At 43.0% G+C, this 22165-nt stretch overlaps 1 protein-coding gene across 6 annotated transcripts in view; it reads left to right on the top strand.

Annotated features, from left to right (window-relative positions):
• The window catches only part of LOC111082004 (FERM domain-containing protein 3), a 98004-nt gene that overhangs the window by 12327 nt on the left and 63512 nt on the right, over positions 1-22165 (top strand). For 3 of the 6 annotated variants that reach the window (XM_041594659.1, XM_041594657.1, XM_041594661.1), the window contains exons 2-4: positions 2204-2308; positions 2367-2409; positions 2477-2650. In XM_041594659.1, coding sequence (XP_041450593.1) covers positions 2204-2308; positions 2367-2409; positions 2477-2650 — 322 coding nt within the window. Of the gene's footprint in view, positions 1-2203; positions 2309-2366; positions 2410-2476; positions 2651-2731; positions 2950-22165 lie in introns of those variants that run through there. The other 3 variants (XM_041594660.1, XM_041594658.1, XM_041594662.1) reach the window with 3 other exon arrangements.

Raw genomic sequence — 22165 nt, 5'->3', positions numbered from 1 at the left:
ATTTCTCCGTTCTTAACGCACAATGCTATAAAAACTACCTAACTAACTATGCAGGATACGATTTTCAGAGGACCCTAAACAGTTTTACAGCTTCATAAATAGTAAGCGTAGAACGTCCGCATATCCATCCTCGCTATCATTTCTCAATATGTCAGCAAACAATGATCAGGCAATTGCCGATCTTTTTGCCAAATTTTTCCAAACAACCTATTCTGATGAAAGCTACTCTGGTCAGTCGTATCCATACAGTTTACCAAGGTCGAATGGTATTTTCAGCCCCTTGTTAAATGAAAGCTCACTGCTTCATGATCTTTGACTAGTTAAGCCGGTGTTTTCACCAGGTCCCGAAGGAGTTCCCGGCTGTGTACTCAGGTACTGTGCCGACGCTCTGTGTGGACCCCTGCTGAAACTATTCACCCTATCCATTAACTCTTCATGTTTCCCCCCCATCTGGAAGAAATCTTTTATTATTCCGCTCCATATGAAAGGTAGCAAGTCTGATGAAAATAATTATAGAGGTATATCTAAGTTATCCGCTATTCCTAAAATATTAAAAAAAAATTTAACTCCGCATTTGCAACATCTCTGCAAATAACTTATATCTCCGTCTCAGCACGGATTTATAAGGCGACAACAAATTTTTTAGGGTTTACCACTTTTACATTAAAGGCTTTCAAGGTAACTTGCAGACGGATGTCATTTACACTGCAAAGCATTCGATTCTGTAAACCATTCCCTCCTAGCACAAAAACTTGAACTTTTTGGGTTTCCGCCTAATCTTTTGAGATGGATTTCTAGCTACCTTCGTTCTAGGTCTCAAAGAGTCCTCTTCAAAAACTCCTTCTCTTCACCTGTTAAGGTTACTTCTGGAGTACCACAGGGCAGCCATCTAGGCCCCCTACTATTCACACTCTTTATTAATGACCTGCCTTTAGTATTAACAAAGTCTAGAGTACTCATGTATGCGGATGATGTTAAACTCTGTGTCCAGGATAAGGACATTTCATTTTACTCTCGCTTGCAATCCGATCTCAATACATTTCAGTCATGGTGTTGTGCAAATATGTTACACCTAAATGCCTCGAAATGCAATGTAATGACATTTCATCGCTCCAGCCCCTTTTTGGCTCCTTATAGCGTATGCGGTGGTTCTCTTGAGAGAATTACCTTGGTTGATGATCTTGGTGTTAAGCTAGACCCAAAGTTGAAGTTTTCTGAACACATATCTACCATGGTAAATAAGGCCATGGGAGTGCTTGGGTTTATAAAGGGGTGGTCAAAGGAATTTGACGACTCCTATATAACGAAGACTCTCTATATCTCGCTTGTTCGTCCGATTTTAGTTCGTCCCCCAGAACAAAATACACCAGGACCGTATAGAATCAGTCCAGAAAAACTTTTTACTTTTTGCTCTGCGTGGCCTTAACTGGGATGCAGGTGGGAGACTGCCATATTACCCCGTAGATTGCTTTTAATAAACCTTCCAACCTTAGTTAGTCGTAGAAAAATGCTTGAGGTGATTTTTATGCACGACCTGATCAAGGGTGACGTAGATAGCCCTGACTTGTTGAGCCGCATAAACTTTACGATTCCTGTTAGAGCTACTAGAAACTTTATTCCTTTGTTCCAGGCTTCGGCTTGGTGTCGCATGGTCCACTTGATGGTGCAGTCATTGCATATCAACGTCCAGACATAAAAACAAACACTCTTGCAGACTACATTTTGAAATTTTTTTCTTTCAAACGCATATCACTTCAAAAAATATCTCGATTCGTTCGGAAAGTATTAATATAGCAAGCTGCACATATTAGTTTTTTAGAATGTCAAAAATGATTATAACCACATGTAAGATACCGTAGTTCTTTTACACAACATTAAAGCCCCTAAGTCCATCAGAAAAAGTCGGTTTGGTTCGAAGCATAATACAAATTTAAGTTTTGTCGAGTAGTGGAATTGATCCGTGTAATGTAACTTACAGACACAAACAATGTGTTTGTATAGTCTTTGATTATAGCCTGGTTATACTATCCTCACATGAAAATTTGCGGATTATGTTGGTTCCACTAGAATTTAAGTTAAAAAATTTTAAAATGGTTCACCGAATTAACGTCATCCGGCCTAGTTATATTACTTATATTTATCTGATAGAAATCCACTTTTATACAAACACGTGACTTAACGTTTAATGAACTGCTCAAAACAGGCGTTCCACAAAGGAATTTATTTATTGGACTACTTATGTGGTGAATTGAATATAAAAGAGAAAGACTACTTCGGCTTGCGATATGTTGATGCGTCGAAACAAAGAGTAAGTATATGTAAATACACATAAATATGTGTGAATAATCTTATTAACTTCTTAATAGCACTGGCTAGACATGGCCAAGACTTTAATAAAGCAAAGTAAGGGTGAGTTATAACATACTAGTTTAAAGTTGTATCTCCATATATTTAATTAATTTGATTTGATTACCAGAACTGGATCCCATTTTATTCTCATTAAGAATAAAATTTTACCCCGCTGATCCATTTCGTCTAACTGGGATCTCTCGAATTATGTTGTATAAGCAATTAAAAAGAGATTTAAGACACGGACGTTTGTACTGCTCCTTTGGTGAAGCTGCCGCGTTGGGTGCTTTAATTGTACAAGGTAAATCATAATTTAAAAGTGTACACACTCCCAATATGTATTAATTATGTTCATATTATTCATATTGTTCATATTATTTAGCATGGGCACAACATTTCTGTCAAAGACAGTTCAGACTGAGACTAAGAACTTATTTATGATGGCAAGGACTTCTTTCCTGGTTTTGTTGAATGGACCGTTTAATTGTATAAGGACTTCTTGATTTTATTACAACGAATTTTCGTTGTTGGTGAAGCCTTTTTAGTGTCTAAGTTTGAAATAAAACGAAAAGGAACGTGGAGTCGCTTCTATCTTGCGAACGAGGTCACTGGGAGGATCGCTCTCCTCGTGAGCCATGTAGGACGACACCAGGTTTTGGTGTGTACCCTGTAGCTCTACGCTAGCCGCCGTGTTGTCGACATTGCTAAAATTGTGGAACAGAAAGGTATTTAGGTGCTTACTTGCCAGAATGTAGGTACGAATTTTACCTTCAGTTTGTGCTACAATCAGCTTGTAGTCCTTCGTCGCTAATCCACAGACCTTGCCTCCTGCCACCCAAGGCTCCTGGACTAGGAATATCTTCGCTCTGCTCGCGACCAAGCGAAGTATTAGAGCAGCGGATGCTTCCTTACAGTGGTGCAGATTTATCTGCAGAAGCCACAGAGACTTCATTAGAACTGTTCTCCTCCACTGTTATGTCGGCGTCGGAGTCGTCGAGAATCTCGTCACGAAAAACCGCCTCAAAGTCGCGCATCAGCTCCGCCTCCGAAGAGTAGCTCTCCTGGGCCGGCTCCAGGTCAACGTAGGGTGCCTCGATCTCCGAGGCAACGTCCTGCTCAACTTGATTGTCGACAGGACGCGCATCGGCTTCTCGGTCCTTTTCGAGAAGCTCGAAGTAGCGGTCAGCCAGTGCCGCTTCCACCCACTTCCAATGTCTTCTGGGTATTTATCCCTATCAGCGTCCTCTCCTTGTCAAACTGCGCGAAGGATACGGTGGGCAGCACTTTGGAGCGCTTTGCAGCCGGTCCAGGCCTCTCTTGCGAGCAGCCACCTTCTGTGGCTCCACACTGTCTTCCTCCAGTCGACAGATGGGCTGGCTTCCGTGCTAGAATTTTGCCGACGGAGTATGTGCCCAGCACTCCTCTTTTCGTCATAGCTGAATCTCTTGGCTTGGATGCTGGTTGATAGCAAGTCATCCCACGCAGCTTCACCTGAAGGTCGGGCAGCCGCAATATTGCTTAGCTGCCACCCCATGGTATCAGTTTTGGGAGGGTACTAGCAGATGAGCGGATCGGGACAAGGCCGCTGCCTTCCCCTGCTTGGGATTGCACCCTGGCTGCCAAGTCCCTTAGCTTTCCGTTCGCGACTTTTTATACCGTGCCAGGTTGACTCTTGGCACGGGTCGAATGACACCTTAGTCCGGCCCGGTGTGAGGGGAATGTTGGGGTTGGGATGTGGGTAGTTATTGTGTAGGGAAGGGAATGTGTGAGCTACTTAATGAGAGGCGGCACCACAAGTGCATCGTCAGTGTTGCTACTTCGTGAACACCCGCTGGCTGTCCAGGACTGCTTATTTCGGTACTCTCCCTCAGAGCCAGCTTAGTTGCTTCTCTTTGGGATGCCCGCTTATTCCCAGCTGACCCAATACCAATACCCACTGGGGTAGGTCGTTCGGTATCCGCAACCTGCGACCCGTCCGGTGGCCACAGCTAGGCTCCCTCAGAGCCATCTTGAAGCCCAATAGGATCATTAGAAAATTGAAGGTATATATTAATTTTTTTTAAATACAGTCTGTAGTCTGCGTGTATATTGTATTAGAAAATCGTGATATAAAATTTCAACCAAACGTAATTCTGTCAAGAAACTCTTCTCTGACTTTCGTGGATTGCAACTTGTGAAATTCTCCTAAATTCAACTCCAATCTTTTTATACCCGTACTCAAAAAATAGTTAAGGGGTATATTAGATTTGTGGTAAAAGTGGATGTGTGCAACGCAGAGAAGGAAACGTTTCCGACCCCATAAAGTATATATATTCTTGATCAGCATCAATAGCCGAGTCGATATAGCCATGTCCGTCTGTCCGTCCGTCCGTCTTGATGAGCGCCTGGATCTCAGAGACTATAAAAGCTAGAGCAACCAGACTCATGTGATATCACACTGCTACAAGTGTATTTCAAAATTTCGCCCCGCCCCCTTCCGCCCCCACAAAAGACGAAAATCTGTGGCAGGCACAATTTTAAAGATACGATAAAACTAAAAACGCAGTATGGTAGAGAATGACCATATCTATCAGATTAGCGATTCTGAATCAGATCGGATCATAATTATAGCCAGAATGAAAAATTAATTTTCTGTTGCTTCCTCTGCCTCCCCCTGCCAACGACCAAGTAACTAATTTTCCTTCTCGCTCGCACACTCTACCGCGTTCAGTGCGCGAGCAAGCCCTAGCGGAGGAATAGAATATGTAGAATATGAATGGTACATCTATAATCTACATGTTAGATGTAAAATATACATTGTAGATGTAGATAACAGATGTAGCAAATAAATGTATGTTGTACAATTTTTTTTTAATTCTAAAATTCTAAAAAATCATAAGTTAAAAAATTTATATGCTGACTGAGTACGGGTATAAGTAGAGTCGCGTCGCTAGAAGCGACTCACACGTTCCTTCTCGTTTTTTTTGTTAATGTAGTTAAATGTCTTTGTAATATTGTAGTTAAAGCATAGCATCCAGCAACGCGGAATCAAAAAATTCCTGTCAAACTTCATATAAAAAAAACCTGTGGCAGGAATTTTTCGTTTACGTTTTCCTGGAGTGTGTATTCAGCAACTGACCGGAATACACAGATTTATATCGATAGTTGCCAATCGGCACCGTGTGTGGACTGCGAGAACAGCTGAGGCACAGCTCAGGAATATATACTTTACAATTCTTCCTGGAGTGAATGGTGCATGATGTAGGCAAAAACTGTTCGCAAAACCAAAAAGAGAGATTCATTTTTTCTTTTTTGTTTTGCAACAATATATGCCGTAAACAACACAATCACTTCATCATCAAAGTGCATTTTTTTTCCTTTTTTAATTTCAGTTGAGTTTCAACATTTGGCTCTGTTTACAAAACACAGCTGATTCATCAACCCTGTTTTAGCTATGTTCCACACCCTCACGAAATAACTAGCAAATTCCTGGCAGGAATTGTCCGCGGTGCTGGAGACAGGCCTTAATACCGCAATAACTCGAGATTTTTAACAACAGACCGTTTTAAAAATGTAATCCAAACTCAGAATAATTGAAATGAAATTATTTATTTATATATTTACTGTCATCAAGATTTTTATGCAGCATACTCGTATTAACTCGAGTTAATTAGATTTGTGGTAAAAGTGGATATGTGCAATCGTTTCCGACCCCATAAAGTACATATATTCTTGATCAGCATCAATAGCCGAGTCGATATAGCCATGTCTGTCTGTCCGTCTTGTTTGTCGCCTATATCTCAGAGACTATAAGAGCTAGAGCAACCAAATTTTGTGTGCAGATTTCTGCGATATCACACCCAATCAAGATTGGTACAAAATTTTTTCACACACCCTACCGCACCTTTTGACTGTCATGGACGTTACACTTTTTCATTAAGCCAAATTATGTGAATAAAAATATGCATGTACATCATGTACATTCTTCATGTGTACATCGTACATATATAAAAATCTTTTTATACCCGTACTCAAAAAGAGTTAAGGGGTTTATAATAGATTTGTGGTAAAAGTCGATGTATGTAACGTAGAGAAGGAAACGTTGCCGACCCAATTAAGTACATATATTCTTGATCAGCATCAATAGTCGATATAGCCATGTCTGTCTGTCCGTCTTAATGAGCTCCTAGTTCTCAGAGACTATAAGAGCTGCTACAAGTGTATTTCAAAATTTCACCCCGCCCCCTTCCGCCACCACAAAGGACGAAAATAGGTGGCACCCACACAAAAGAAAAGAAACCATTAAAGTAAAAACGGAGTATCGTAGAGAACCATATCTACTAAATTGTTGAATCTGGATCAGATCGAATCATTATTATAGCCAAAATAAAGAAACTAATGTTCAGTTGCTTCCCCCCACCTCATCCAGCACGAGATCTCTCTACTCATTCTCTTTCTCGCTCGCACACTCTGCCTCGTTCTGTGCGCGAGCGCCCTCTAGCGGAGGAGATGTAGAATCTAAATGGGACATGTATAATCTGCATTTGAGATGTAGAATATATATTGTAGATGTAGATACCAGATGTAGCCAACAAATTTAATATTTCAATTTTTTTTTAGTTCTAGAATTCTAAAAAATCATAAGGTCAAAATCATAAGGCTATAAGTAGAGTCGCGTCCCCAGAAGCGACTCACACGTTCCTTCTCGTTTTTTTTGTTAATGTAGTTAAATGTCTTTGTAATATTGTAGTTAAAGCATAGCATCCAGCAACGCGGAATCAAAAAATTCCTGTCAAACTTCATATAAAAAAAACCTGTGGCAGGAATTTTTCGTTTACGTTTTCCTGGAGTGTGTATTCAGCAACTGACCGGAATACACAGATTTATATCGATAGTTGCCAATCGGCACCGTGTGTGGACTGCGAGAACAGCTGAGGCACAGCTCAGGAATATATACTTTACAATTCTTCCTGGAGTGAATGGTGCATGATGTAGGCAAAAACTGTTCGCAAAACCAAAAAGAGAGATTCATTTTTTCTTTTTTGTTTTGCAACAATATATGCCGTAAACAACACAATCACTTCATCATCAAAGTGCATTTTTTTTCCTTTTTTAATTTCAGTTGAGTTTCAACATTTGGCTCTGTTTACAAAACACAGCTGATTCATCAACCCTGTTTTAGCTATGTTCCACACCCTCACGAAATAACTAGCAAATTCCTGGCAGGAATTGTCCGCGGTGCTGGAGACAGGCCTTAATACCGCAATAACTCGAGATTTTTAACAACAGACCGTTTTAAAAATGTAATCCAAACTCAGAATAATTGAAATGAAATTATTTATTTATATATTTACTGTCATCAAGATTTTTATGCAGCATACTCGTATTAACTCGAGTTAATTAGATTTGTGGTAAAAGTGGATATGTGCAATCGTTTCCGACCCCATAAAGTACATATATTCTTGATCAGCATCAATAGCCGAGTCGATATAGCCATGTCTGTCTGTCCGTCTTGTTTGTCGCCTATATCTCAGAGACTATAAGAGCTAGAGCAACCAAATTTTGTGTGCAGATTTCTGCGATATCACACCCAATCAAGATTGGTACAAAATTTTTTCACACACCCTACCGCACCTTTTGACTGTCATGGACGTTACACTTTTTCATTAAGCCAAATTATGTGAATAAAAATATGCATGTACATCATGTACATTCTTCATGTGTACATCGTACATATATAAAAATCTTTTTATACCCGTACTCAAAAAGAGTTAAGGGGTTTATAATAGATTTGTGGTAAAAGTCGATGTATGTAACGTAGAGAAGGAAACGTTGCCGACCCAATTAAGTACATATATTCTTGATCAGCATCAATAGTCGATATAGCCATGTCTGTCTGTCCGTCTTAATGAGCTCCTAGTTCTCAGAGACTATAAGAGCTGCTACAAGTGTATTTCAAAATTTCACCCCGCCCCCTTCCGCCACCACAAAGGACGAAAATAGGTGGCACCCACACAAAAGAAAAGAAACCATTAAAGTAAAAACGGAGTATCGTAGAGAACCATATCTACTAAATTGTTGAATCTGGATCAGATCGAATCATTATTATAGCCAAAATAAAGAAACTAATGTTCAGTTGCTTCCCCCCACCTCATCCAGCACGAGATCTCTCTACTCATTCTCTTTCTCGCTCGCACACTCTGCCTCGTTCTGTGCGCGAGCGCCCTCTAGCGGAGGAGATGTAGAATCTAAATGGGACATGTATAATCTGCATTTGAGATGTAGAATATATATTGTAGATGTAGATACCAGATGTAGCCAACAAATTTAATATTTCAATTTTTTTTTAGTTCTAGAATTCTAAAAAATCATAAGGTCAAAATCATAAGGCTATAAGTAGAGTCGCGTCCCCAGAAGCGACTCACACTTTCCTTCTCGTTGCCTTTTACAATTAATGTTTGTTTAGTTGTTTAAAAATCCGTTTACTTTTCATTTCTGCTAGGAATTTGTTGCCGTTTTGAAAACGTTTGCGTTTTACGAATGCGGGAGCTCCTGACTTTTCGTTCCGAAAAGTAAATCACATTTTTTTGTGAAAGTGAAAACCGGAGCCTGCCTGAATATATTTTGTACGTAAATATACGTTAATATAACTAAGCGCCTCAACTCGTATCGAATTTTTATTTTTATGTGTACATTCTGGCTGTAATACAACCTAAAACAGATCAGCAGTTTTGCAGATATGGAAATTCTCTATAATTATGAGTTTTCGGTTTTCTCGGATCTTCGAAATTGTGGATGCCACATTTTTGAGGTCGGTTGTTAGCGTGGAACACACACATTTTGCTGTGTTTTTGCTTCGCCCTCAGCCTGAAAATATTTATTTGTGTGTGGGTGTGTGTATACATCGTGCGTGCCACGCATACTTACGCATAAGCTCTTGCCTTTGAGTAAGGAAAGAACAATTTCGCTTTCAAATACACCCGGCCCTCGCTTAACACGGGGTTAAACCTCGTTGGCGTTCCTGGAAAATCTCGTGTTAAGCGAGGATTATGGATTCAGTACAAAATAAGGGGTTACGTTCCTAGAATTCAGGTATGTAGGCAAACAAAATTTTGTATTATTTAAATTTTTTTTAATTAACCAACATATTTTTTAGTGGCTCTTCTGGTTTAGATTGTTTAGTGGTTTTTAAAGCTTCTTTGTAACGCTCTTTATAAGGTAACAGTTCTTTTCTGTGTATCCGCTGTTTTTGTATACCCGTACTCATAAAAGAATTAAGGTATATTAGATTTGTGGCAAAAGTGGATGTCTGTCTGTCCGTCTTGATGAGCGCCTAGGTATCAGAGACTATAAGAGCTAGAGCACCAAAATTTTTTCTCCAGACTCATTGTACCTTGCCCAGTTGTTTGGTCTAACTATTGCTGGGGATATCCATTGGACTATGCTTGGGTTCATGCCCCAGTTCAACCCAATGGCCTTTTTGCAAGTGTTGAGGACTTTCGTGGCCTTCTTCACTCTATCTTTGATATTCAGGTTCCAGCTAAGCTTCTTGTCAATTACCAACGCTAACAAACTGGCATTGTCGCTGAAGGACAGCCTGCATACGTTTAGTATTGGGGGGTTGGAGCGGAACTTTATATTTGGTTGTGAACAACACAAGTTCCGTTTTCGAGGGTTTTCCCAGTCCGCGTGACTTTGTCCATTCCAACAGTCGCGTGAGCTTTGCGGTCATTAGATCGCATAGTGTTTGAGGGAACTGAGTTCACGATCCCATCGAGGACATCACCGTCCAGCTTATGAGCTTGGTCGATGATCGGTGTCATTAAGTGATCGTCCCAGATTGGTCAGGCCTTGTATAATAACTTCCAGTACGACATTGTTGAAAGCTCTCTCGACATCGAGAAAAGCTATTAAAGAGTATTCTTTGACGTTTCGGAATTACAGCATCTGAGGATTAATAGATGTCCTCAGTTGTAGTCCGACTATTTATTCAAAATTCTGGCGAAGAAAGGACGATAGACTAATTAGTCTAAAGTCCTTTGCGTTGGAGTGTGAGGGTTTCCCCGCTTTGGGAATGAAGACAATATTTGACTTAAGCCAAGCGCGAGGAATTTTCCCGACTATGAGTATCTTTCTGAAGACACATTGAAGTCAGTTGATTGCAGTTGGGCCGGAATGACTATGTCGGGACCTGGCCATTTGATGATTTAGATCGTCTTGTGTGTCCGGGCATATTGGTGCTATGGAGGGAGTAGGTCCTTCTTTAATGAACTATATTAATTGCAGGAAAGCCAACTAAATATAGTTAGTAGGTTTTGGGCTTTCGAGAGATAGGATTGTCTCGATATACCTATACAACTCTTGACTATGACAGTTTGTGAGACACTAAAGTGAGGTCAGTCACCTCCTGTCGGTTTTTTATAATAAATGTGGGCTCGTTACCCCGATTACAAATAACCAGGTTGTAGTTTAGAATGAAGCTGAAAAGTGACTCACCATTTACATTTGTATCCGAGCTCCCCCATTGGGTGTGATGAGCGTTGGCATCGCACCCTATTATGAGGCCTGTGTCCGACCTCTCACTGTCGCTGGCTATCTTGCGAACGAGGTCACTGGGAGGATCGCTCTCCTCGTGAGCCATGTAGGACGACACCAGGTTTTGGTGTGTCCCCTGTAGCTCTACGCTAGCCGCCGTATTGTCGACATTGCTAAAATTGTGGAACAGAAAGGTATTTAGCTGCTTTCTTGCCAGAATGCAGGTACGATTTTTACCTTCAGTTTGTGCTACAATCAGCTTGTAGTCCTTCGTCGCTAATCCACAGACCTTGCCTCCTGCCACCCAAGGCTCCTGGACTAGGAATATCTTCGCTCTGCTCGCGACCAAGCGAAGTATTAGAGCAGCGGATGCTTCCTTACAGTGGTGCAGATTTATCTGCAGAAGCCACAGAGACTTCATTAGAACTGTTCTCCTCCACTGTTATGTCGGCGTCGGAGTCGTCGAGAATCTCGTCACGAAAAACCGCCTCAAAGTCGCACATCAGCTCCGCCTCCGAGGAGTAGCTCTCCTGGGCCGGCTCCAGGTCAACGTAGGGTGCCTCGATCTCCGAGGCAACGTCCTGCTCAACTGGATTGTCGACAGGACGCGCATCGGCTTCTCGGTCCTTTTCGAGAAGCTCGAAGTAGCGGTCAGCCAGTGCCGCTTCCACCCACTTCCAATATCTTCTGGGTATTTATCCCTATCAGCGTCCTCTCCTTGTCAAACTGCGCGAAGGATACGGTGGGCAGCACTTTGGAGCGCTTTGCAGCCGGTCCAGGCCTCTCTTGCGAGCAGCCACCTTCTGTGGCTCCACACTGTCTTCCTCCAGTCGACAGATGGGCTGGCTTCCGTGCTAGAATTTTGCCGACGGAGTATGTGCCCAGCACTCCTCTTTTCGTCATAGCTGAATCTCTTGGCTTGGATGCTGGTTGATAGCAAGTCATCCTCCGCAGCTTCACCTGAAGGTCGGGCAGCCGCAATATTGCTTAGCTGCCACCCCATGGTATCAGTTTTGGGAGGGTACTAGCAGATGTGCGGATCGGGACAAGGCCGCTGCCTTCCCCTGCTTGGGATTGCACCCTGGCTGCCAAGTCCCTTAGCTTTCCGTTCGCGACTTTTTATACCGGGCCCCCAGCCAGGTTGACTCTTGGCACGGGTCGAATAACACCTTAGTCCGGCCCGGTGTGAGGGGAATGTTGGGGTTGGGATGTGGGTAGTTATTGTGTAGGGAAGGGAATGTGTGAGCTACTTAATGAGAGGCGGCACCACAAGTGCATCGTCAGTGTTGCTACTTCGTGAACACCCGTTGGCTGTCCAGGACTGCTTATTTCGGTACTCTCCCTCAGAGCCAGCTTAGTTGCTTCTCTTTGGGATGCCCGCTTATTCCCAGCTGACCCAATACCAATACCCACTGGGGTACGGTTCGGTATCCGCAACCTGCGACCCGTGCGGTGGCCACAGCAAGGCTCCCTCAGAACCATCTTGAAGCCCAATAGGATCATTAGAAAATTGAAGGTATATATTAATTTTTTTTAAATACAGTCTGTAGTCTGCGTGTATATTGTATTAGAAAATCGTGATATAAAATTTCAACCAAACGTAATTCTGTCAAGAAACTCTTCTCTGACTTTCGTGGATTGCAACTTGTGAAATTCACCTAAATTCAACTCCAATCTCTTTATACCCGTACTCAAAAAAGAGTTAAGGGGTATATTAGATTTGTGGTAAAAGTGGATGTGTGCAACGCAGAGAAGGAAACGTTTCCGACCCCATAAAGTATATATATTCTTGATCAGCATCAAGAGACGAGTCGATATAGCCATGTCCGTCTGTCCGTCCGTCCGTCTTGATGAGCGCCTGGATCTCAGAGACTATAAAAGCTAGAGCAACCAGACTCATGTGATATCACACTGCTACAAGTGTATTTCAAAATTTCGCCCCGCCCCCTTCCGCCCCCACAAAAGACGAAAATCTGTGGCAGGCACAATTTTAAAGATACGATAAAACTAAAAACGCAGTATGGTAGAGAATGACCATATCTATCAGATTAGCGATTCTGAATCAGATCGGATCATAATTATAGCCAGAATGAAAAATTAATTTTCTGTTGCTTCCTCTGCCTCCCCCTGCCAACGACCAAGTAACTAATTTTCCTTCTCGCTCGCACACTCTACCGCGTTCAGTGCGCGAGCAAGCCCTAGCGGAGGAATAGAATATGTAGAATATGAATATGGTACATCTATAATCTACATGTTAGATGTAAAATATACATTGTAGATGTAGATAACAGATGTAGCAAATAAATGTAAAATGTAAAATTTTTTTTAATTCTAAAATTCTAAAAAATCATAAGCTAAAAAATGTATATGCTGACGAATATACATCGCTAGAGCGATCACACTTTCCTTCTCTTTTTTTTTTTAAGTGGTTAAAAGTTTCTTTAAATATTGTAGTAGGCGCGGGCTGGTTGTCGCCCGGTATCAGAGGCACAGCTAAAAATGTAATTCTTCCTGGAGTGAGGTACGGGTAAAAACTAAAGAGGGATGCATTTTCTTTTGCTTGCAACAATATATGCCGACAACACAATCACTTCATCATCCGGTTCCTGGCTCTGTTTACACACGCGTTACCTTGCAATTAATGTTTGTTTAGTTGTTTAAAAATCCGTTTACTTTTCATTTCTGCGAGGAATTTGTTGCCGTTTTGAAAACGTTTGCGTTTTACGAATGCGGGAGCTCCTGACTTTTCGTTCCGAAAAGTAAATCACATTTTTTTGTGAAAGTGAAAACCGGAGCCTGCCTGAATATATTTTGTACGTAAATATACGTTAATATAACTAAGCGCCTCAACTCGTATCGAATTTTTATTTTTATGTGTACATTCTGGCTGTAATACAACCTAAAACAGATCAGCAGTTTTGCAGATATGGAAATTCTCTATAATTATGAGTTTTCGGTTTTCTCGGATCTTCGAAATTGTGGATGCCACATTTTTGAGGTCGGTTGTTAGCGTGGAACACACACATTTTGCTGTGTTTTTGCTTCGCCCTCAGCCTGAAAATATTTATTTGTGTGTGGGTGTGTGTATACATCGTGCGTGCCACGCATAAGCTCTTGCCTTTGAGTAAGGAAACAACAATTTCGCTTTCAAATACACCCGGCCCTCGCTTAACACGGGGTTAAACCTCGTTCCCGTTCCTGGAAAATCTCGTGTTAAGCGAGGATTATGGATTCAGTACAAAATAAGGGGTTACGTTCCTAGAATTCAGGTATGTAGGCAAACAAAATTTTGTATTATTTAAATTTTTTTTAATTAACCAACATATTTTTTAGTGGCTTTTCTGGTTTAGATTGTTTAGTGGTTTTTAAAGCTTCTTTGTAACGCTCTTTATAAGGTAACAGTTCTTTTCTGTGTATCCGCTGTTTTTGTATACCCGTACTCAAAAAAGAGTTAAGGTATATTAGATTTGTGGTAAAAGTGGATGTCTGTCTGTCCGTCTTGATGAGCGCCTAGGTATCAGAGACTATAAGAGCTAGAGCACCAAAATTTTTTCTCCAGACTCATTGTACCTTGCCCAGTTGCTTGGTCTAACTATTGCTGGGGATATCCATTGGACTATGCTTGGGTTCATGCCCCAGTTCAACCCAATGGCCTTTTTGCAAGTGTTGAGGACTTTCGTGGCCTTCTTCACTCTATCTTTGATATTCAGGTTCCAGCTAAGCTTCTTGTCAATTACCAACGCTAACAAACTGGCATTGTCGCTGAAGGACAGCCTGCATACGTTTAGTATTGGGGGGTTGGAGCGGAACTTTATATTTGGTTGTGAACAACACAAGTTCCGTTTTCGAGGGTTTTCCCAGTCCGCGTGACTTTGTCCATTCCAACAGTCGCGTGAGCTTTGCGGTCATTAGATCGCATAGTGTTTGAGGGAACTGAGTTCACGATCCCATCGAGGACATCACCGTCCAGCTTATGAGCAATTGATCGATGATCGGTGTCATCAAGTGATCGTCCCAGATTGGTCAGGCCTTGTATAATAACTTCCAGTACGACATTGTTGAAAGCTCTCTCGACATCGAGAAAAGCTATTAAAGAGTATTCTTTGACGTTTCGGAATTACAGCATCTGAGGATTAATAGATGTCCTCAGTTGTAGTCCGACTATTTATTCAAAATTCTGGCGAAGAAAGGACGATAGACTAATTAGTCTAAAGTCCTTTGCGTTGGAGTGTGAGGGTTTTCCCCGCTTTGGGAATGAAGACAATATTTGACTTAAGCCAAGCGCGAGGAATTTTCCCGACTATGAGTATCTTTCTGAAGATACATTGAAGTCAGTTGATTGCAGTTGGGCCGGAATGACTATGTCGGGACCTGGCCATTTGATGATTTAGATCGTCTTGTGTGTCCGGGCATATTGGTGCTATGGAGGGAGTAGGTCCTTCTTTAATGAACTATATTAATTGCAGGAAAGCCAACTAAATATAGTTAGTAGGTTTTGGGCTTTCGAGAGATAGGATTGTCTCGATATACCTATACAACTCTTGACTATGACAGTTTGTGAGACACTAAAGTGAGGTCAGTCACCTCCTGTCGGTTTTTTATAATAAATGTGGGCTCGTTACCCCGATTACAAATAACCAGGTTGTAGTTTAGAATGAAGCTGAAAAGTGACTCACCATTTACATTTGTATCCGAGCTCCCCCATTGGGTGTGATGAGCGTTGGCATCGCACCCTATTATGAGGCCTGTGTCCGACCTCTCACTGTCGCTGGCTATCTTGCGAACGAGGTCACTGGGAGGATCGCTCTCCTCGTGAGCCATGTAGGACGACACCAGGTTTTGGTGTGTCCCCTGTAGCTCTACGCTAGCCGCCGTGTTGTCGACATTGCTAAAATTGTGGAACAGAAAGGTATTTAGGTGCTTTCTTGCCAGAATGCAGGTACGATTTTTACCTTCAGTTTGTGCTACAATCAGCTTGTAGTCCTTCGTCGCTAATCCACAGACCTTGCCTCCTGCCACCCAAGGCTCCTGGACTAGGAATATCTTCGCTCTGCTCGCGACCAAGCGAAGTATTAGAGCAGCGGATGCTGCCTTACATTGGTGCAGATTTATCTGCAGAAGCCTCAGAGACTTCATTAGAACTGTTCTCCTCCACTGTTATGTCGGCGTCGGAGTCGTCGAGAATCTCGTCACGAAAAACCGCCTCAAAGTCGCACATCAGCTCCGCCTCCGAGGAGTAGCTCTCCTGGGCCGGCTCCAGGTCAACGTGGGGTGCCTCGATCTCCGAGGCAACGTCCTGCTCAACTGGATTGTCGACAGGACGCGCATCGGCTTCTCGGTCCTTTTCGAGAAGCTCGAAGTAGCGGTCAGCCAGTGCCGCTTCCACCCACTTCCAATATCTTCTGGGTATTTATCCCTATCAGCGTCCTCTCCTTGTCAAACTGCGCGAAGGATACGGTGGGCAGCACTTTGGAGCGCTTTGCAGCCGGACCAGGCCTCTCTTGCGAGCAGCCACCTTCTGTGGCTCCACACTGTCTTCCTCCAGTCGACAGATGGGCTGGCTTCCGTGCTAGAATTTTGCCGACGGAGTATGTGCCCAGCACTCCTCTTTTCGTCATAGCTGAATCTCTTGGCTTGGATGCTGGTTGATAGCAAGTCATCCTCCGCAGCTTCACCTGAAGGTCGGGCAGCCGCAATATTGCTTAGCTGCCACCCCATGGTATCAGTTTTGGGAGGGTACTAGCAGATGTGCGGATCGGGACAAGGCCGCTGCCTTCCCCTGCTTGGGATTGCACCCTGGCTGCCAAGTCCCTTAGCTTTCCGTTCGCGACTTTTTATACCGGGCCCCCAGCCAGGTTGACTCTTGGCACGGGTCGAATAACACCTTAGTCCGGCCCGGTGTGAGGGGAATGTTGGGGTTGGGATGTGGGTAGTTATTGTGTAGGGAAGGGAATGTGTGAGCTACTTAATGAGAGGCGGCACCACAAGTGCATCGTCAGTGTTGCTACTTCGTGAACACCCGCTGGCTGTCCAGGACTGCTTATTTCGGTACTCTCCCTCAGAGCCAGCTTAGTTGCTTCTCTTTGGGATGCCCGCTTATTCCCAGCTGACCCAATACCAATACCCACTGGGGTACGGTTCGGTATCCGCAACCTGCGACCCGTGCGGTGGCCACAGCAAGGCTCCCTCAGAACCATCTTGAAGCCCAATAGGATCATTAGAAAATTGAAGGTATATATTAATTTTTTTTAAATACAGTCTGTAGTCTGCGTGTATATTGTATTAGAAAATCGTGATATAAAATTTCAACCAAACGTAATTCTGTCAAGAAACTCTTCTCTGACTTTCGTGGATTGCAACTTGTGAAATTCACCTAAATTCAACTCCAATCTTTTTATACCCGTACTCAAAAAAGAGTTAAGGGGTATATTAGATTTGTGGTAAAAGTGGATGTGTGCAACGCAGAGAAGGAAACGTTTCCGACCCCATAAAGTATATATATTCTTGATCAGCATCAATAGACGAGTCGATATAGCCATGTCCGTCTGTCCGTCCGTCCGTCTTGATGAGCGCCTGGATCTCAGAGACTATAAAAGCTAGAGCAACCAGACTCATGTGATATCACACTGCTACAAGTGTATTTCAAAATTTCGCCCCGCCCCCTTCCGCCCCCACAAAAGACGAAAATCTGTGGCAGGCACAATTTTAAAGATACGATAAAACTAAAAACGCAGTATGGTAGAGAATGACCATATCTATCAGATTAGCGATTCTGAATCAGATCGGATCATAATTATAGCCAGAATGAAAAATTAATTTTCTGTTGCTTCCTCTGCCTCCCCCTGCCACCGACCAAGTAACTAATTTTCCTTCTCGCTCGCACACTCTACCGCGTTCAGTGCGCGAGCAAGCCCTAGCGGAGGAATAGAATATGTAGAATATGAATGGTACATCTATAATCTACATGTTAGATGTAAAATATACATTGTAGATGTAGATAACAGATGTAGCAAATAAATGTAAAATGTAAATTTTTTTTTTTATTCTAAAATTCTAAAAAATCATAAGCTAAAAAATGTATATGCTGACTGAGTACGGGTATAAGTCGCTAGAAGCGACTCACACTTTCCTTCTCGTTGCCTTTTGCAATTAATGTTTGTTTAGTTGTTTAAAAATCCGTTTACTTTTCATTTCTGCGAGGAATTTGTTGCCGTTTTGAAAACGTTTGCGTTTTACGAATGCGGGAGCTCCTGACTTTTCGTTCCGAAAAGTAAATCACATTTTTTTGTGAAAGTGAAAACCGGAGCCTGCCTGAATATATTTTGTACGTAAATATACGTTAATATAACTAAGCGCCTCAACTCGTATCGAATTTTTATTTTTATGTGTACATTCTGGCTGTAATACAACCTAAAACAGATCAGCAGTTTTGCAGATATGGAAATTCTCTATAATTATGAGTTTTCGGTTTTCTCGGATCTTCGAAATTGTGGATGCCACATTTTTGAGGTCGGTTGTTAGCGTGGAACACACACATTTTGCTGTGTTTTTGCTTCGCCCTCAGCCTGAAAATATTTATTTGTGTGTGGGTGTGTGTATACATCGTGCGTGCCACGCATAAGCTCTTGCCTTTGAGTAAGGAAACAACAATTTCGCTTTCAAATACACCCGGCCCTCGCTTAACACGGGGTTAAACCTCGTTCCCGTTCCTGGAAAATCTCGTGTTAAGCGAGGATTATGGATTCAGTACAAAATAAGGGGTTACGTTCCTAGAATTCAGGTATGTAGGCAAACAAAATTTTGTATTATTTAAATTTTTTTTAATTAACCAACATATTTTTTAGTTTCTTTTCTGGTTTAGATTGTTTAGTGGTTTTTAAAGCTTCTTTGTAACGCTCTTTATAAGGTAACAGTTCTTTTCTGTGTATCCGCTGTTTTTGTATACCCGTACTCAAAAAAGAGTTAAGGTATATTAGATTTGTGGTAAAAGTGGATGTCTGTCTGTCCGTCTTGATGAGCGCCTAGGTATCAGAGACTATAAGAGCTAGAGCACCAAAAATTTTTCTCCAGACTCATTGTACCTTGCCCAGTTGTTTGGTCTAACTATTGCTGGGGATATCCATTGGACTATGCTTGGGTTCATGCCCCAGTTCAACCCAATGGCCTTTTTGCAAGTGTTGAGGACTTTCGTGGCCTTCTTCACTCTATCTTTGATATTCAGGTTCCAGCTAAGCTTCTTGTCAATTACCAACGCTAACAAACTGGCATTGTCGCTGAAGGACAGCCTGCATACGTTTAGTATTGGGGGTTGGAGCGGAACTTTATATTTGGTTGTGAACAACACAAGTTCCGTTTTCGAGGGTTTTCCCAGTCCGCGTGACTTTGTCCATTCCAACAGTCGCGTGAGCTTTGCGGTCATTAGATCGCATAGTGTTTGAGGGAACTGAGTTCACGATCCCATCGAGGACATCACCGTCCAGCTTATTAGCAATTGATCGATGATCGGTGTCATCAAGTGATCGTCCCAGATTGGTCAGGCCTTGTATAATAACTTCCAGTACGACATTGTTGAAAGCTCTCTCGACATCGAGAAAAGCTATTAAAGAGTATTCTTTGACGTTTCGGAATTACAGCATCTGAGGATTAATAGATGTCCTCAGTTGTAGTCCGACTATTTATTCAAAATTCTGGCGAAGAAAGGACGATAGACTAATTAGTCTAAAGTCCTTTGCGTTGGAGTGTGAGGGTTTTCCCGCTTTGGGAATGAAGACAATATTTGACTTAAGCCAAGCGCGAGGAATTTTCCCGACTATGAGTATCTTTCTGAAGATACATTGAAGTCAGTTGATTGCAGTTGGGCCGGAATGACTATGTCGGGACCTGGCCATTTGATGATTTAGATCGTCTTGTGTGTCCGGGCATATTGGTGCTATGGAGGGAGTAGGTCCTTCTTTAATGAACTATATTAATTGCAGGAAAGCCAACTAAATATAGTTAGTAGGTTTTGGGCTTTCGAGAGATAGGATTGTCTCGATATACCTATACAACTCTTGACTATGACAGTTTGTGAGACACTAAAGTGAGGTCAGTCACCTCCTGTCGGTTTTTTATAATAAATGTGGGCTCGTTACCCCGATTACAAATAACCAGGTTGTAGTTTAGAATGAAGCTGAAAAGTGACTCACCATTTACATTTGTATCCGAGCTCCCCCATTGGGTGTGGTGAGCGTTGGCATCGCACCCTATTATGAGGCCTGTGTCCGACCTCTCACTGTCGCTGGCTATCTTGCGAACGAGGTCACTGGGAGGATCGCTCTCCTCGTGAGCCATGTAGGACGACACCAGGTTTTGGTGTGTCCCCTGTAGCTCTACGCTAGCCGCCGTGTTGTCGACATTGCTAAAATTGTGGAACAGAAAGGTATTTAGGTGCTTTCTTGCCAGAATGCAGGTACGAATTTTACCTTCAGTTTGTGCTACAATCAGCTTGTAGTCCTTCGTCGCTAATCCACAGACCTTGCCTCCTGCCACCCAAGGCTCCTGGACTAGGAATATCTTCGCTCCGCTCGCGACCAAGCGAAGTATTAGAGCAGCGGATGCTGCCTTACATTGGTGCAGATTTATCTGCAGAAGCCTCAGGGACTTCATTAGAACTGTTCTCCTCCACTGTTATGTCGGCGTCGGAGTCGTCGAGAATCTCGTCACGAAAAACCGCCTCAAAGTCGCACATCAGCTCCGCCTCCGAGGAGTAGCTCTCCTGGGCCGGCTCCAGGTCAACGTAGGGTGCCTCGATCTCCGAGGCAACGTCCTGCTCAACTGGATTGTCGACAGGACGCGCATCGGCTTCTCGGTCCTTTTCGAGAAGCTCGAAGTAGCGGTCAGCCAGTGCCGCTTCCACCCACTTCCAATATCTTCTGGGTATTTATCCCTATCAGCGTCCTCTCCTTGTCAAACTGCGCGAAGGATACGGTGGGCAGCACTTTGGAGCGCTTTGCAGCCGGTCCAGGCCTCTCTTGCGAGCAGCCACCTTCTGTGGCTCCACACTGTCTTCCTCCAGTCGACAGATGGGCTGGCTTCCGTGCTAGAATTTTGCCGACGGAGTATGTGCCCAGCACTCCTCTTTTCGTCATAGCTGAATCTCTTGGCTTGGATGCTGGTTGATAGCAAGTCATCCCCCGCAGCTTCACCTGAAGGTCGGGCAGCCGCAATATTGCTTAGCTGCCACCCCATGGTATCAGTTTTGGGAGGGTACTAGCAGATGAGCGGATCGGGACAAGGCCGCTGCCTTCCCCTGCTTGGGATTGCACCCTGGCTGCCAAGTCCCTTAGCGACTTTTTATACGGGCCCCAGCCAGGTTGACTCTTGGCACGGGTCGAATGACACCTTAGTCCGGCCCGGTGTGAGGGGAATGTTGGGGTTGGGATGTGGGTAGTTATTGTGTAGGGAAGGGAATGTGTGAGCTACTTAATGAGAGGCGGCACCACAAGTGCATCGTCAGTGTTGCTACTTCGTGAACACCCGCTGGCTGTCCAGGACTGCTTATTTCGGTACTCTCCCTCAGAGCCAGCTTAGTTGCTTCTCTTTGGGATGCCCGCTTATTCCCAGCTGACCCAATACCAATACCCACTGGGGTAGGTCGTTCGGTATCCGCAACCTGCGACCCGTCCGGTGGCCACAGCTAGGCTCCCTCAGAGCCATCTTGAAGCCCAATAGGATCATTAGAAAATTGAAGGTATATATTAATTTTTTTTAAATACAGTCTGTAGTCTGCGTGTATATTGTATTAGAAAATCGTGATATAAAATTTCAACCAAACGTAATTCTGTCAAGAAACTCTTCTCTGACTTTCGTGGATTAGGTGAAATTCACCTAAATTCAACTCCAATCTTTTTATACCCGTACTCAAAAAATAGTTAAGGGGTATATTAGATTTGTGGTAAAAGTGGATGTGTGCAACGCAGAGAAGGAAACGTTTCCGACCCCATAAAGTATATATATTCTTGATCAGCATCAATAGCCGAGTCGATATAGCCATGTCCGTCTGTCCGTCCGTCCGTCTTGATGAGCGCCTGGATCTCAGCGACTATAAAAGCTAGAGCAACCAAATTTGGTGTCCAGACTCATGTGATATCACACTGCTACAAGTGTATTTCAAAATTTCGCCCTGCCCCCTTCCGCCCCCACAAAAGACGAAAATCTGTGGCAGGCACAATTTTAAAGATACGATAAAACTAAAAACGCAGTATGGTAGAGAATGACCATATCTATCAGATTTCCGAATCTGAATCAGATCGGATCATAATTA

This window comes from Drosophila obscura, unplaced genomic scaffold (assembly GCF_018151105.1).
Source record: "Drosophila obscura isolate BZ-5 IFL unplaced genomic scaffold, ASM1815110v1 contig_31, whole genome shotgun sequence".
NCBI classification, from domain to species: domain Eukaryota; kingdom Metazoa; phylum Arthropoda; class Insecta; order Diptera; family Drosophilidae; genus Drosophila; species Drosophila obscura.
Note: the sequence above shows the minus strand (reverse complement) of the source record. Positions and strands in the feature narration are given on the sequence as shown.